This window comes from Natrix helvetica, assembly GCF_964273705.1.
Source record: "Natrix helvetica genome assembly, chromosome: W".
NCBI classification, from domain to species: Eukaryota; Metazoa; Chordata; class Lepidosauria; order Squamata; family Natricidae; genus Natrix; species Natrix helvetica.
The window spans coordinates 81,810,121-81,826,440 of record NC_138555.1 but is presented as its reverse complement, the minus strand read 5'-3'; the positions used below and the strand labels follow the sequence as shown (position 1 = coordinate 81,826,440).

The following is a 16,320-nucleotide window of genomic DNA, read 5'->3' as shown; positions in this document are numbered from 1 at the left end:
GTGAGTCTTGCCCCCTTTTTATAACCTTGCTTGCCACAATTGTGACGCGAATCCCTGCACTGTTAAGCGAGTAAGACCGTTGTTAAGTAAATCTGGCTTCCCCGTCGACGTGCCTCCACCGAAGGTCGCAAAAGGGGATCACATGACCCCGGGACACCGCAACCGTCATAAGTGTGAGTCACTTGCCAAGCATCCGAATCTTGTTCTCTTGAGCATGGGGATGCTGTTGGGGCATTCACAACTTCTGGAAGCAATTTCTGTTCCACTGATTAATTGTTCTGTCAGGAAATTTCTCCTCAGTTCTAAGTTGCTTCTCTCCTTGATTAGTTTCCACCCATTGCTTCTTGTTCTACCCTCAGGTGCCTTGGAGAATAGTTTGACTCCCTCTTCTTTGTGGCAACCCCTGAGATATTGGAAGACTGCTATCCTGTCTCCCCTAGTCCTTCTTTTCATTCAACTAGACATACCCAGTTCCTGCAACTGTTCTTCCTATGTTTTACTCTCCAGTCCCCTCATCCTCTTTGTTGCTCTTCTCTGCCCTCTTTCTAGAGTCTCCATATCTTTTTTACAGTGTGGTGACCAAACCTGGATGCAGTACTCTAAGTGTGGCCTTACTAAGGCTTTATAGTGTGGTATTAGTATCTCCCTTGTGTTCGATTCTCTCCCTCTGTTGATGCAGCCTAGAACTGTGTTGGCTTTTTTGGCAGCTGCTGCACATGGCTGGCTCCTATTTAAATGGTTGTCCATTAGGACTCCAAGATCCCTCTCACAGTTACTACTACTGAGCAAAGTACCACCTATACCGTACCTGAGCATTTTGTTTTTCTTGCCTAAATGTAGAACCTTACTCTTTTCACCAATGAATTTCATTTTATTAGATAGTGTCCAATGTTCAAGTTTGTCAAGATCCTTCTGTATCTTAAGCCTGTCTTCTGGAGTGTTGGCTATTCCTGCCAGCTTGGTGTCATCTGCAAATTTGATGAGTTCCCCATTTATCCCCTCAACCAAATCATTGATGAAGATGTTGAAGAGTCCTGGGCCCAAAACAGAGCCTTGGGATACTCCACTGCATACCTCCCTCCATGTAGATGCAGTTCCATTGAGGACTACACGTTGAGTGCGGTTGGTCAGCCAGTTACGAATCCATCTGGTGGTGATGCTGTCCAACCCACATTCTTCTACTTTATCTAGTAGTAGGTTATGGTCTACCTTATCAAAAGCCTTACTGAAGTCCAAGTAAATGAGTCTTTCTGAGTTAACAGAATAGAACAGTTGAAAGGGGACCTTGGAGGTCTTCTAGTCTGACCCCTCCCCGCTCAAGGAGGAAACCTATACAGATAGTCCTCAATTCACAGCAGTTCATTTAGTGACCGTTCAAAGGGACAACGGCACTGAAACAAGCGACTTATGTCCATTTTTCACACTTAACGACCGTTTCAGCCTCCCCTTGATCGAAATTCAGATGCTTGGCCACCGACTCCTATTTATGACGGTCGTGGCATCCCCGCGATCCCCTTTTGCGACCGTCTGGTATGCAAAGTCAAATGGGGGAAGCCCAGTATCGCTTAACAGTCATTGGACTTTGTCACCGCCGGGATTCATTTAACAACCGTGGCAAGAAGGAAAAGCAGCAAACTGCGGGCCGAGTCCTTTCACAAATGCCTTGCTTAGCGACAGAAACGTTGGGCTTGAGTTGAGGTGGTGAGTTGAGGACTCCCGGCATTATTTTGGCTTTTAAGGCCCTTTGTGTCTCCTGTTTATTTCCCACTTCGTTCTTCCTCGCACTATTTCAAGCAGGGGCACGTAAAATAGCTGCCAAAAATATCTGTGCAATTTTTCTTATTCCCTCATCTGCTTGCCCTGACCTGAAGTGCCAAGACGCACATACACTCCTCCGAATTCATAATTTTTCTCTCCTGCTGTTTAAAAATAACCACATTCCCCCTCCAGGAAATTGGCGAACTTGGTTTCCCCTCTGCCCATTGGAGCATATCTATCTATCTGTCTGTCTGTCTGTCTTTCTTTCCTTCTTTCTTTCTTTCTTTTTCTTATCTTTACCAATATCTATATCTATATCTATATCTATATCTATATCTATCTATCTATCTATCTATCTATCTATCTATCTATCATCTATCTATCTATCTATCATCTATATCCCTCATCTCTCTCTCTCATCCATCTATCTATCTGTCTATCTATCTATTTATCTATCTATCTATCTATCTATCTATCATCTATCTATCTATCTATCTATCTATCTATCATCTATCTATCTATCTATCTATCTATCTATCTATCTATCTATCTATCTATCTATCCACAGTATCTATCTGTCTCTATCCGTATCTATCTATCTATCTATCTATCTATCTATCTATCTATCTATCTATCTATCTATCTATCTATCTATCATCTATCTATCTATCTATCTATCTATCATCATCATCTATCATCTATCATCTATCATCTCTATCCATATCTATCTCTCTCTCTCTCTCTCCCCGCCCCTCTGGATCTTCCTTCCCTCCCTCCTTCCCTTCCTCAATCCCTCCCTCTTTCCTCAATCCCTTCCTTCCTCCCTTTTTTCCTCCTTCCTCAATCCTTCCCTCCCACTTCAATCCCTTCCTTCCTTCCCTCCTCCCTCTCTTCTTCAATCCTCCCTCCCTCTCTTTCCTCCTATCTTCTTTCCTTCCTCAATCCCTTCCTTCTTTCTTCCCTTCCCCCCTCCCTCCCTCAATCCCTCCATTCTCCCTTCCTTCCTCAATCCCTCCTTTCTTTCATTCCTCCTTCCGTCCCTCCTTCCCTTCCTCAATCCCTCCCTCCCTCAAACCCTTCCTTTCCTTCTCCGCCTCTCCCTCAATCCTCCCTTTCTTCCTTCAGTCCCTCCCCCTCTTCCTTCCTTCTGTCCCTCCCTCCCTCCTTCCTTCCTCCCTTTTCTCCTTCTCTCTCTCTCCCTCCCTCCCTCTCTCTTTCGCTCGCACACAGGGACGACATCTAAAAGAGCATGCAAAAGAGAAACTAAATGAGTAAAAAGCCTCCCCACTGGGCAAGAAAAGACATATTTCTCCCTTAATAGCAGAGTTTTAGCCTTATCTAGTGTCGCACGGCCTGCTGATCAGCCAGAAAAATGCCCTTTTCGATGTCCGCTCGGAGGCGGCAATCGCGACCGGGCGCCCTCCCAACAGCGGTCGTTCCCTACCGCAATCGACCCGAAGACACCTCATTCACACATGAGCTGCGTTCCCCCTAACTCCTCTCTAACAGGGTTTTTGGCCATACGAACCTGGCAGAGACAGGATTATCTAGAGTGGAATTTCTTGGCCAAAGGCGCATCAAATGCCGCTACCTTCCCCCCCCCCAAAGGTGGTCCCTAGTTTACGGCTCGACGTACGACCACAATTCCTGTGGCTAAGTGAGACATTTGTTAAGGGAGCTGGGCTCCCTTGTACCATGTTTCTTCCCTCGGTTCTTGAGTTGAGTCCCTGCCGTTGATAAGTTAGCGACCCGGTTGTTAAATGATTCTGGCTTCCACCAGAAGGTTGCATCGGGGGATGACGTGACCCTTGGAGGCTGCGACCGTCATGAATCTGAGTCAGTTCCCAAGGGCCTGAATTTGGATCTCAGAGAGGGGCAGGGCGGTCTTAACGCATATGCCCCATGAGCATAAGGGGCCTGGGGTCATGTGGCCGGCGTGACTCAACGCCTTCGAAGGCGCATCGAACGCTGTTACCTTCCCACCAAAGGTGGTTCCTATTTTTCTACTTGCATTTATCATGGGCTTTCAAACTGCTCGGTTGGCAGGAGCTGGGAGAAGTCACGGGAGCTTCCTCCGTTACGCGGCGCTCGGGGTTCGAACTGCCGACCTTTCTGATCGACAAGCTCAGGGTCTTAGCCACTGAGCCACCGCCTCCCTCCTCCTACAAATCCTCCTACGTTTAAAACCTTTGACTTACAACCGTTCGTTCAGCCACGATTCGAAGTTACAACGGCCATGAAAAAAGTGACTTACGACCGTTTTCACACTTGTGGCCATTGCAGCATCCCGATGATCAAGTCAACAACATTCGGATACTTTTGCAACCGACCGACTCACCTTTACGACAGTTGCAGTGTCCCGGGGTGACATGATCCATTTCCACCAACTTCGGAGCAGCAGGGTCAATGGGGGAACCCCAGATTCACTTAATAACCGTGCTCCTAACTCAGCCAATGCAGTGATTTGCTTAACAACAACGGCACGAAAAAAGGGACAAAATTCACTTAACAGCTGTCTCACTTAGCCACCAAACATTTGGCCTCAATTTCCTCCTTCCATGTCAAGGTTCCAATTTCCCTGTCAAGCTTGAAACCCTGAGATTTCCTCATGGTCTCCCATCCCCGAATTTCCAGCCCAGAGATAATTCTTTAAGGTTAGAGTGTTACGGTGGCCTAGAGGCGGAGCTCTCGCCTCACAATCAGGAGGCCGTGAGTTCAATCCTAGGTAGAAGCTGATCTTGCTGTCTCTGGGAACAATGAGAATATATCGGCTGAACAAAACTCCGCAATGGCAACAGGGAAGGGCATTCGGCCAGTAAATACTCCGCTGGCTCCATTCAGTTGCCCAGATTCCACCCCACAAGGGATTAGGATGTGAACCGACAATGATAATATAGTTCTTAAGCTTCTGCTACAGGCCGAGATGTTATTTTCTTGGAAAACAAAAGATTGACCCGTCCTTTCACGATCAATCACCCAGGCTGGGAAAACCTGACATGGGATATACGGCTCGACATGCGACCACAATCGTGGCTAAGTGAGACACTTGTTAAGTGAGTTTTGCTCCATTTTATGATGTTTCTTGCCTCAGTAATTGAGTTTTCCTAACTCAACCACTGCAGAGATTCATTTAACAACGCCGGCACGAAAAGTCGTGCCCAGACGGGGGCGCGCGCGCTCTCTGCTCCCGAACTGGCAGTGAGGAAAATAGAATACCATTACTGGTCTCCGCGGTCATGTGGCCGGCATGACTCAACGCCGAAGGCACACGGAAACGTGTCTTCCCTTCCCACCAAAGGTGGTTCCTATTTTTCTACTCACCTTTTTTAACGCGCTTTCGGACGGCTAAGTTGGCAGAAGCTGGGACAAGTCATGGGAGCTCACTCAGTTACGCGGCGCTGGGGATTCGAACCGCCGAACTGCCGACCTTTCTGATTGACAAGCTCCGCGCCTTCGCCCCTCAGCCACCGGCGTCCCTTATCCTCTAAACGCAGCAACGGATTGATTACATTCTGACGGCATTTTTTTAAAATTAATGCGAACGTGCAAATATACGTTTCATTGTATCGACCCGTTTCCAATTTGATTGTTGTAGGGACCCCAGGATACTGCTTGAATCCCCTGCAGGCAGCTCCCGTGGGAGTGGGGTACATGGGTTGCAAGAATTGGGGTGGATGGGTGGAGGGAAGCTTATCTGGGGGGTATATAAGCAGGCCTGGTTTTTTGGGGGGGGGGTCAGATTGGAAAGGCTGGCATTGCGATGGCTTTTGTAGCTACCGGCTGCCGGCTTTGTCTGTAGTTTTAATTTAGATGCAAATGAGGAAGGCGGGGCTGCTCCTCTTTGCCAGCATATTAATGCAGACTTTCCCTGCCTGCGGTGGAAATGGGCAGGGAGGGGGGGGAAAGAGTCCCGGGGAGTTTGCATTCCCACGGGGCATCCATTTCTCTCGAGAGGGTCCAAAGGGTCACTTGCTGTAGTAGCCCTGTCCATTCTGGTGCTTTGGGCCCGATTCCTGGGTCAGAAAGGAGCGGGATCCAGGGATCGACTTGGTCTCTGGAGAGCAAGCTGGAAGAAGCTTGCTTACTTACTTCCTCCCTCCCTCCCTGACTTCCTTCCTTCCTCCCTCCTTCCCTCCCACCCTCTCTTCCTTGTCCTTCTTTCCTTCCTTCCCTCCTCCCTTTCCTTCCTCCCTCCCTCTCATCCTATCTTCTTTCCTTCCTTCCTATCTTCCTCCCTTTCCTCCCTCCCTGTCCTTCCTTCCTCCATTTCCTTCCTTCCTTCCACCACTTCCTTCCTTCTTTCCACCATTTCCTTCCTCCCTCCCTTCCTGTCCTTCCTCCCTCCCTCTCCTCCCTTTCCTTCCTCCCTCCCTTCCTCCCTCACTGTCCTTCCTCCCTCCCTCTCCTCTCTCCCTCCCTTTCCTTCCTTCCTCCCTCTCCTCCCCTCATCATTTCTTTCCTCCCTCCCTCCCTCCCTTCCTCTCCTCCCTCCCTTTCCTTCCTCCCTCCCTCTCTTCCCTCCCTCCCTTTATTTCCTTCGTTCCTCCCTCTCTTTCTTTCCTATCTTCCTCCCTCCCACCCTCTCTTCCTTCTCCTTCTTTACTTCTTTCCTTCCTCACTTTCTTTCCTCCCTATCTTCTTTCCTTCCTTCCTATCTTCCTCCCTCCCTCCCTCTCCTTCCTTCCTTTCCTCCCTCCCTCTCCTTCCTTTCCTCCCTCCCTCTCCTTCCTTCCTTCCTTTCTTCCTTCCTTTCTTCCCTCCCTCTCCTTCCTTCCTTTCCTCCCTCCCTCTCCTTCCTTTCCTCCCTCCCTCTCCTTCCTTCCTTCCTTTCTTCCTTCCTTCCTTTCTTCCCTCCCTCTCCTTCCTTCCTCCATTTCCTTCCTTCCCTCCCCCCTTCCCTCCCCCCTTTCCTCCCTGTCCTTCCTTCCTTCCTCCATTTCCTCCCTCCCTCCCTCTCCTCTCTGTCCTTCCTCCCTTCCTTCCTTCCTTCCTCCCTCCCTTTCCTTCCTTCCTTCCTTCCTGGAGCTTTTCTTTTTTGGTGTGTGTGTGTGAGAGAGAGGGGGGGGGAGGGAGAGAGAGAGAGTTTGGGGGTAGCTTGCCAGATCTTCCTACCTCTCTGGGATCTCCTTGTGGGCTCCCATCCCTGGCCAGCCAGATCACTGTTTCCCTGTCCCGACTTTGCCTACAGCCCTGGGATCTCCTTGTGGTCTCCCATCCTTGGCTTAAATAAATTTTAAAAAAAAACACCCAGCCAGCTCGCTTCTTCCCTGCCCAGGCTTTTCTCCATCCCTGGGATCTCCTCGTGGTCTCCCATCCCTGGACTAAAAAAGCCAACCGGCTCGCTTCTCTGCCCTGCCTCCCCTCCCCTCGCCTCCCCCCCGCCTCCCCCCCATCCCTCCGCCTGGCCTCATTTGCTCTACGCTCCCCCCCCCTCTTCCGCCTCCAGGTGAAGCGGTCCAAAAAGCCGATAATTGCCTTTCCCCCTCCGCCACGTCAGCTAATGGATCGACCCCCCGCCGATCCGCAGCGTTGATTGACAGCTCCGGTGGCTGGCGCATACGCCCCCCTGTCCCGTGGCGGGGAGAGGCGTAATTTAAGATGCGGCGGGTGCGGTGGGATGTTGGGGGGGGGGTAGACAGAGAGAAATGGGGGAAGGAAGGGAAGGAAGATAGAAAGGAAAGGAAGATAGAAAAAGGAAAGGAAGAGAAAAGAGGAAAGATAGAAAAGGAAAGGAAGCCAGGGAAAGGAAGATAGAAAAAGGTAAGAAGATAGAAAAAAGGAAAGGAAGAGAAAAAAAGGAAAGAAAAAGATAAGAAAAAGGAAAGGAAGCCAGGGAACAGAAGATAGAAAAAGGTAAGAAGATAGAAAAAGGTAAGAAGATAGAAAAAGGTAAGAAGATAGAAAAAGGAAAGGATGAAGAAAGAGAAAAGAAAAGAAGATAGAAAAAAGGAAAGGAAAATAGAAAAAGGAAAGGAAAGGAAGATAGAAAATAGAAAAAGGAAAGGAAGAGAAAAAAGGAAAGGGACATAGAAAACAGAAAAAGGAGAGAAAAAAGGAAAGCAAGATAGAAAAAAGGAAAGGAAGACAGAAAAAGGAAAGGAAAGGATGAAGAAAGAGAAAGGAAAGATAGAAAAAGGAAAGGAAAAGGAAAGAAAGAGATAGAAAAAGGAAAGGAAGACAGAAAGAGGAAAGGAAAGGATGAAGAAAGAGAAAGGAAAGGAAGATAGAAAAAGGTAAGAAGATAGAAAAAGGAAAGGAAGACAGAAAAAGAAAAGGAAACGATGAAGAAAAGACAGGAAGATAGAAAAAGGAAAGGAAAGAGAAAGAAAGAGAAAAGGAAACAGAAAGGAAGGAAAGAAGAGAAGGAGCGAAAGAACAAGGAAGGAAAGAAAAAGGAAAGAAGAAAGAAAGAAAGAAAAAGAAAGAAAGAAAGAAAGAAAGAAAGAAAGAAAGAAAGGAGGGCTATAAAGCCAGCCAGGGATGAGTAGAAGGGAGAGGGGCCGCACGACACGGGGGCAGAGAGTGGCGGACTAGAGAGAAAGCTGGGCAGGTTGGCAGGCGAGCCACCATCACCCCCTTCCCGAAAAATGCCAGCCTGCCCGTGCACGAGAGATGCCAATTAAGATAGCGGCCGACCGTGGTGCGCCAGCCTTGAAACGCAGCGCATACCCGGAATAGCAATCAGCTCCAGCCGGCCTGCTTAGACACCCGACACACACACGCTCCGAGCCCAGCCCATCACGACCACTGGTGTGGGGGGGGGGGAGGACAGCATCCTTTTCTTTCCACCACTTCCCCCCCCAAAAAAATAAGGCAGCCCCTCTTCCTAGCTCTTCCCACCCTTCTTTGCAATCCTGGAGACCAGGCGTGGGAACAGACCCTCCCCCCCAGTTGGGGGTCCCTTGCCCCCCCTCTCACGCCCGCGAAGAAGCGGAGGGCAGGATGGCTGCCTTCCGTTTTGTCACATTTGCAGGATTCGTGCAATACACCGTACCTACCTTCAGTCTGAGTTCGTGCAAGATTCCAAAATAAAGTAACTAGCTAACTAACCTGGGTCGGCATGGAGTGTGTGAATCTAACCTTGCTGGTTGGCCAGCTTGTGTTTTGGAATGGCAACATCCAGCATCTTTGGTCCCGTTGGAGGGTATCTAAAGATCCCCAATTCCCACAAAGTGAGGACCTCGTCAGCCCAGCCTCCTCTCCTAACCAGCATTCGGAGGGAACTGAGTTGCTTGCCCCGTAACCCAGTTTGGCTGACTGATCTTGTCCGTCCGTCCGTCCCGAGTCTCCTTTGCTTATGGCAAGACTCGGAACCAGCGTGGCTTGTCCTCTATCCTGGTTTATACTGGCCTCCGGCTTCCTGTAATGGATGCGACGTGGCCATCTGTTCCTTTCCGACATTGACTAGCTTATGTGAGGTCATGCTGGCTTACGTCAACTCAAGCCGGTGGGCTTGGGTCGATTATTCCCCACCATGTCGGGTAATGGTTTCATTTTTGGAGGCCCCGCGATCCCACTTTGATCTTGAGCCGAACAAAAAAGGCCAGGCTGATATCGCTCAAGCTGGTTTATTTCGCACCCAGGTTCCCTTCCCTACCGGACAATCAATCCATGGCATTTTCGATGCTCAAAATCGTAGAGAACAATGGATTTTTTTTTGATCAAAATAGATTGTGTGATTGCTGCTAAAGGATTACAGAATAACAGTTGGGAGGGACCTGGGAGGTCTTCTAGTCCAGCCCGCTGCTCAAACAGGAAAGATGAGTGCTAGTTGGTCTCTTCGGGGGCATCCTTTCTGCCGTCTCCGTCCTCTTCATCGTGGAACTCCAAGCCCCGAAAAACCTGACTCAGATCTTCCCGCGACACGCAGACCCACCCGTTGGGCTGGACGTGGTAGAGATCCACATTGCCGCCGGAATAGGCGTCTCGGTGGGCAGCATGAGCCACCGCTTGGCGAGCCAGCCAGAACGCCTCCGCCTGGGGTAGATCGTACCGATAGGTGCCATCCAGCACACTGTAGGCGTAAGTCGATCCGGACCCCACAGCCAACACGTCTCCGGAGAAACGGGTCCCGTCGCTGTAGACGTAGTGCAAGCCGGGTCCGTGGTGATCCCAACCGCAGAGCAAAGTGGCCACGCAGAGATCCTTGTGGGCGCATCCCCGCAGCATGAGAGCGAGGAGCTTGGCTGCCCCAGCCACGCTGGGTTGCCGCCCTTCCGAAAGGTGCCTTAGGCGGAGCGCAGAACGCAGGAGCCGCAGCCAGGTAGCGCAGTCGGCCGACGTCCCCGACATGGTCGCCAGAAGATGTTGGTGCAGCGTGATGACTTTGCGGGACGCCGGCTCGGACACCAGACCCGCGCAGGAAGAGCGCGTGTCCGCGGCCACCACCACCCCGTGGCTGCAGCGGAAGGCTAGCGTGGTGGTGCCGTGAGACAGCAGGAAGGGACGGGGGAAGTCGGGCCCACCGGGCGATGGCTGAACCCAAGGAGGCGCCTGCGAAGGGTCCCTTGTCCTGACAACGTCCTGGAGAGCCATTTTGAAAAGAAAATAGAAAGAGAAGGGAGGAGAGCATTTAAAGGATGAGCCCGTTTGCTCGGATGCGGAGAGGAGGGCCCAGGTCAACTGGAGGAGGCCGAGGGGAGGGTGACGCGGAGGAGGTAAGGATTATATTTCTCGGGACGCGGAGCAAGATTTGAGAGAAGACACCGCATTAAGTTGCACGCCTCAGAGGGCAGGTCTGAGCCCGTGTCAGGTGCTCAATTCCTTTTCTAAAGGGGACATTGAGTTGTTTTCATCCAAAAGGGGTGGAATGAGATGCCACAGCTTATCACAGCTCCCACCTTCAAGTTTTCCTGAAGTGTGGTATGGTGTGCCTTCTACTGAATTCGAATTCGGCGTGGGAAGAGAGGCATAAAAATTCATCTCAAAGCACAGCCTTCTGACCGAGACTTCCCGAGAGCATGAAGCAAACTCCTTGTCCCGACAAAAAAAACCCCCTTTTATTAATTGACTGTGAATTCTGCTCATTCGCGCCCAGCAAAGTCTTTCAAGGGAGGATTTACGGTCACAGACCTTCTCTGGCTTGGAGAGCTGCCAGGCTGATCTCTGCAAAACCTGGCCAGGAGTCTTGGAGAGTCACAAACCAATGAAGGGAACTTCATTGGCCTCCTGCAAACTCCACTCCCCTGGCGCTCCCTCTTTTATTTCCTCTGGGAAGGGCCATTCATCGTCCACCTGTGGCCTTACTCCCAAGTCGACCCCTGTTCTTTAGCTGTTCCCTTCGTCTGGTAACTCTGCACATGCGCACCCTGGGAACAGGCTCCAGCTGTTCTTCTGCCTCACTGACCCTGAAGGCAGCTGATAACTGGCAGACAGCCTTGGCCCCCTCTCTGCCCTCATCAGAGCCTTCCTCAGATTCCAGGACTGGCCCATGTTCCTCCCCCACCTCCTCACTGTCCGAATCTGCTGCCAGCTCCCCTGGCTGCTGGCGGCCACAACAGATAGTCTCGGTAAGTAAGGCAGATAACCCAGTACAGAGAGTCATCCACTTTCAAACAGTCCATTTAGTCATCATCATCATTTAACTACCCCATAATCCCTTGCAGAGTGGAGTCTGGGCAACTGAATAGAGCTATTAGAGCATTTACTGGCCACCTGCCTTTCCTGTTGGCAAGGCAGAGTTTTGTTCAGCAGATATATTCTCATTGCGCCCAGAGAGAGAGAGATAAATACCTGCCTCTACCTAGGATAGAACTCACAGCCTCCTGATTTGTGAGGCGAGAGCTCCACCTCTAAGCCACCGCACCGCTCCACAAACAGTTCATTTAGTGACCGTGCGGAATTACGACGGCGCTGAAAAAAGGGACTTAGGACCGGGGTTGTTGTTGTTTTTTTGACCCTAACATTTGGGATACACAAAACACAAAAGACGAGGAAGTAATCTCTCTTTTGTTCCAAGGGTGACTTTGATTGGCACCCCTTGCTGAAGTCATGGGCTCCCTCTTGGGAGTGTTGAGGAGAAACAGTGGGACTCCCAGAGACGCTGTTTTAAGAACACTCTCTCTTGAGCAAACCGACAGCTACATTTTGGTACCCAAGACACCTTGGCTGCACGCGGCATTCAATGTCATTCGAAATGCAAGGACAGGACAGGACAACGGATGGAGAATGAGAACACTTTAATTCAGGTTTGACCTTCCCTGCGGCCGAGACCGGCGTTCCCAACCTAAAAATGGTTTGTCCTCTTGCCAAGGTTATTCCTGGCTTTGTCCCCTTCCGCGCCTGCCACCAAAACGACGCTATCTTAACAGCTGTCCGTCTTTCCTAACGGCGCGCGTCCTCTGCGGGGGAGACGCTGAATTGTCCCCACCCCACCCCACCTCACCTGTGTCTGTCCTTCCAGAGGTTGGGAAACAAGAGCCTGACAACGCCCTGCGAGCGAGCAAGAAAAAAGCGTACGTGCCACAGACAGTGCATCTCCCAATAGCCGGAGACAGCTGGGAGTCTTTACACACTTCATTGGCACTCCAACATCCCGTGGCGATTCTCCGGAATTTATTCTAATTTACTTCTCGAGCAGTTGAACTTCAGGGCAAACCCTTCCAAGAACGGAGCATGTTTTCGCTGCGATCTTGGGGAAAGTGGTGACGCTTGTTCCAGATGTTGGAAATTGCGGTTGTCGGAAGAAGAATTTGGGATTCCAACTCAAGTTGGTGTGTGTGTGTGTGTGTGTGTGTTGAGCCAGCAAGCATATAAAAAAAACGAGATCCGGTGACTAAAGGGGAAATATTTATCCCCAAAAGCAAACAGTTTGTCTTTAAGGGCAGCTGCAGAGAAATGGGGTATGGCGACAGATTTTCACCAGGGGGGAAGCTTGGCTGGGGTGTGAAAGTGTGCCTTCGGGATGATTTTAGGGTGACACTTCAGGAGCGTTTGCAACGTGTGTGTGTGTATAGGCGCTTGTTCTTGTGAACGTGCAGTTCCGCGGGGGAACCTAACTCTTATTTGTGTTTGCAGGCCTCACCCTTTGATATGCGGATTGGGGGGGAGTTGGGTGGAGGAAGTTTGAGCAAAAGAGTTTCCTCCGTTTTGCTATTTTGACTTGACTAACTTGGTTTCATCTTAGCTGTCGGTTATCGAGTGGAGACGCTAATTCTCAGTCCGTTGGGGGGATTGTATTACTGTTTTAAGGGACGGTGGAAACAGCATAAAGAATAAAATAGACTTTGATATAAAACTTCAAAGGGAAAAAAAAAGGTTAGAGGCTTAGAACGGGGGTTATTTTAGTTCTTCCAGATCCACCTTTTGGGGGGGAAAAGTTAGGCTATTACTACAGGTAATCCTTGACTTAACAACCACAATCGAATCCAAAATTTAGGTTGATAAACAAAGACATTTGTTAAGTGAGTTTCACCCCATTTTACAACCTTTCTTGCCTCCGTTGTTAAGTGAATCATGGCAGCTGTGACATTAGTTACACGGTTGTTAGGGATTCTGACCGAGGCTTCTCGAGAGCATGAAGCAAACTCCTTGTCCCGACAAAAAACCCTTTTATTAATTTGCTGCGAATTCTGCTCATTCGCATTCACCAAAGTCTTTCAAAGGAGGATTTACAGTCACAGACCTTATCTGGCTTGGAGAGCGGCCAGGCCGATATCTACACAACTTGGCAAGGAGTCTCGGAGAGTCTCGAACCAATGAAGCGAACTAATGGTCTCCTGCAAACTCCACTCCCCTGGCGCTCCTCTTTTATTTCCTCTGAGAGGGACCGTTCATCATCCACCTGCGGCCTTACTCCCAAGTCGACCCCTGTTCTTTAGCTGTTCCCTTCGTCTGGCCGCTCTGTGCATACGCACACTGGGAATAGGCTCCAGCTGTTCTTCTGCCTCACTGATGTCCGACTCCGAAGGCAGCTGATAACTGGCATACGCCCCTGGCCCCCTCTCTGCCTCCGACGCAGAGCCCTCATCCGAGCCTTTCCCAGACTCCACGACTGGCCCAGGTTCCTCCCTGATGGCGAGTGTGAAAAAGGCCGTAGGTCACTTTTTTTTCCCCTGGTGATGTTGAAAAGTCACTAAATGAACCAGTGACCAAGCCACATGGAGACTCCTGGGAGGGGTGGGGTAGGGTGGGCGCGGCCAGCCAGTCCTTGCAACAACCAGTTCTGCCGAACCGATGCGAACCGGCTGAATCCCACTCTCGGATGTAGAGTCTCCTGCTTGAGCAGGGGGTTGGACTAGAAGACCTCCAAGGTCCCTTCCAACCCCGCCATTCTGTGATACTTTAAGAAGGACGATACCTGTACCGTATCCCTAAAGGGGAACCTTTAGGAATACGGTCGTTTAGTGGAGTTGGAGATGATTAATTCCACCCGTTCTGTGAGCCAAATGTCATTAGTTTCTTGATCATTTTTTAAGGAAGATTAAAGAGGAGCATGGAAGCCAGGTAACAGGGGAATAAACAGGAACAAAAGGAGGAGAAAAAAAATCGCTATTTTCAGTCGAGAGACGAGAGATCACAAATCTTAAGAGACACCTTCCCACGGAGAATGTTCAGGACATCAGCATGGAAGCGAAACGATTAATACACTACTAAAGCCTTCGACAGATATAAAATCGGAATTGAATTCCCTTTTTTCTGTGGGAAGGAAGATAAGTGTTCGGGGAGGTCCTCGGAGGGGGGGTTCATCCAGGCAAGGACCCACCTGGCCTGATGTGGCTTCGCTTTGTTAAAAAAAATAAACTACGGTAAAAATAAGCTGTACAAAAACATGTAAATGCATGTAGCAATACAAAACACCACAAACAGCCCAGGGCAAAAGAACGACCATCAACATCTCTCTGTCTCTCTGTGTCTGTCTGTGCCTGCCTCTCTCTCTCTCTCTCTCTCTCTCTGTGTGTGTGTCTGTCTGTCTCTGTCTCTGTCTCTCTCTGTGTGTCTGTCTGTCTGTCTGTCTGTCCGTCTGTCTCTCTGACTGTCTGACTGTCTCTCTCCCTCTCTCTCTCTCTGTCTCTCTGTTTGTGTGTGTGTGTCTGTCTCTCTCTCTGTCTCTCTCTGTCTCTCTGTGCCTGTCTCTGTCTCTGTCTCTCTGTCTCTCTCTCTGTCTCTGTCTCTGTCTCTCTTTCTCTCTCTCTCTGTGTCTCTCTGTGTCTGTCTGTCTATCTATCTATCTATCTATCTATCTATCTATCTATCTATCATCTATCCGCCTGCCTGCCTGCCTACTGACCTACCTACCTACCTAATCTCTGTCTGTCTGTCTGTCTCTGTCTGTCTGTCTGTCTGTCTATCTATCCATCTATCCATCTATCCATCTATCCATCTATCCATCTATCCATTCATCCATCCATCCATCCATCCATCCATCCACTGTCATCTCTCTCTCTCTCCCTCCCTCCCTATCTAATCTATCTGTCTGTTTATCTATCCATCCTGTCATCTGTCGGTCTGTCTGCTTACCTACCTACCTACCTACCTACCTACCTACCTACCTACCTATGTAATCTCTGTCATCTGTCTGTCTGTCTGTCTCTGTCTGTCTATATCTATCTATCTATCTATCCATCCATCCATCCATCCATCCATCCATCCATCCATCCATCCATCCATGTATCTATCTATCTATCTCTAACCTCTGTCATCTGTGTCTGTCTGTCTACCTATCTATCTATTATCCATGTATCATCTATTATCTATTATCTATCTAATCTCTGTCATCGCCCAAGGTCACCCAGCTGGCTCGGTACCCAAGGCAAGACTAGAACTCATTTGTCTCCGGCTTCTTAACCACTTAACTACAAGTGCTTTAACCACTACCCCAAACTGCCTCTTGTGTGTGAACGTTACAGGATCAATTTGCTCTTTTTAAATCTGTTTGCATTCCGTGCCATCATGAGGCAGTGAGTTTCTCGGGAGAACCTCTGTGCGTGGCAAAGACAGCATCCTGCAAAAGTCAAAGCTGACTCCTTTGAGGTTATTCACGTCTCTGACGCGGAATACATTTGAATTTCAACAATAAATGCCATGTTTCTTTCTTTCCCCTTCCCAGCACGTCAGCCCCAAAGCTGTCTGCCCTCCTTTTTTCTTCTCGTAAAGCATCACTTGCTTTATTTATTTATTCACTCATTTATTTTATTATTATTTATTTTATTATTTATTATCCAATCACACTTGGCTAATAAAAAATTCTATTCTATTCTAGTCTATCATTTTATTTTATTATTTTATTTTATTATTATTTTATTTTATTTATTTTATTTATTTATTTTATTTATTTATTTTATTTTATTATTTATTTTATTTTATTTTATTTGTTTTATTATTTTGTTTTATTTGTTTTATTATTTTGTTTATTTTATTTTATTTATTTTATTTATTTTATTTTATTTATTTATTTTATTTATTTTATTTATTTATTTTATTTATTTTATTTATTTTATTTATTTTATTCATTTTATTCATTTTATTTATTTTATTTATTTTATTCATTTTATTTATTTATTTTATTTATTTTATTTATTTTATTTATTTTATTTATTTTATTTATTTTATTTATTTTATTTA

The 16,320-nt window shown here is 48.3% G+C and overlaps 1 protein-coding gene across 1 annotated transcript; it reads right to left on the bottom strand.

Moving 5' to 3' along the window:
- Nucleotides 1-9,525: 9,525 nt before the first annotated feature.
- On the bottom strand, nt 9,526-10,330 carry PSMB11 (proteasome subunit beta 11; the record flags this gene model as incomplete). The annotated part of the gene is given in 2 exon segments (XM_081969112.1): nt 9,526-10,293; nt 10,295-10,330. Coding segments are annotated over 2 exon segments (804 nt in total).
- Between the last annotated feature and the right edge of the window lie 5,990 nt (nt 10,331-16,320).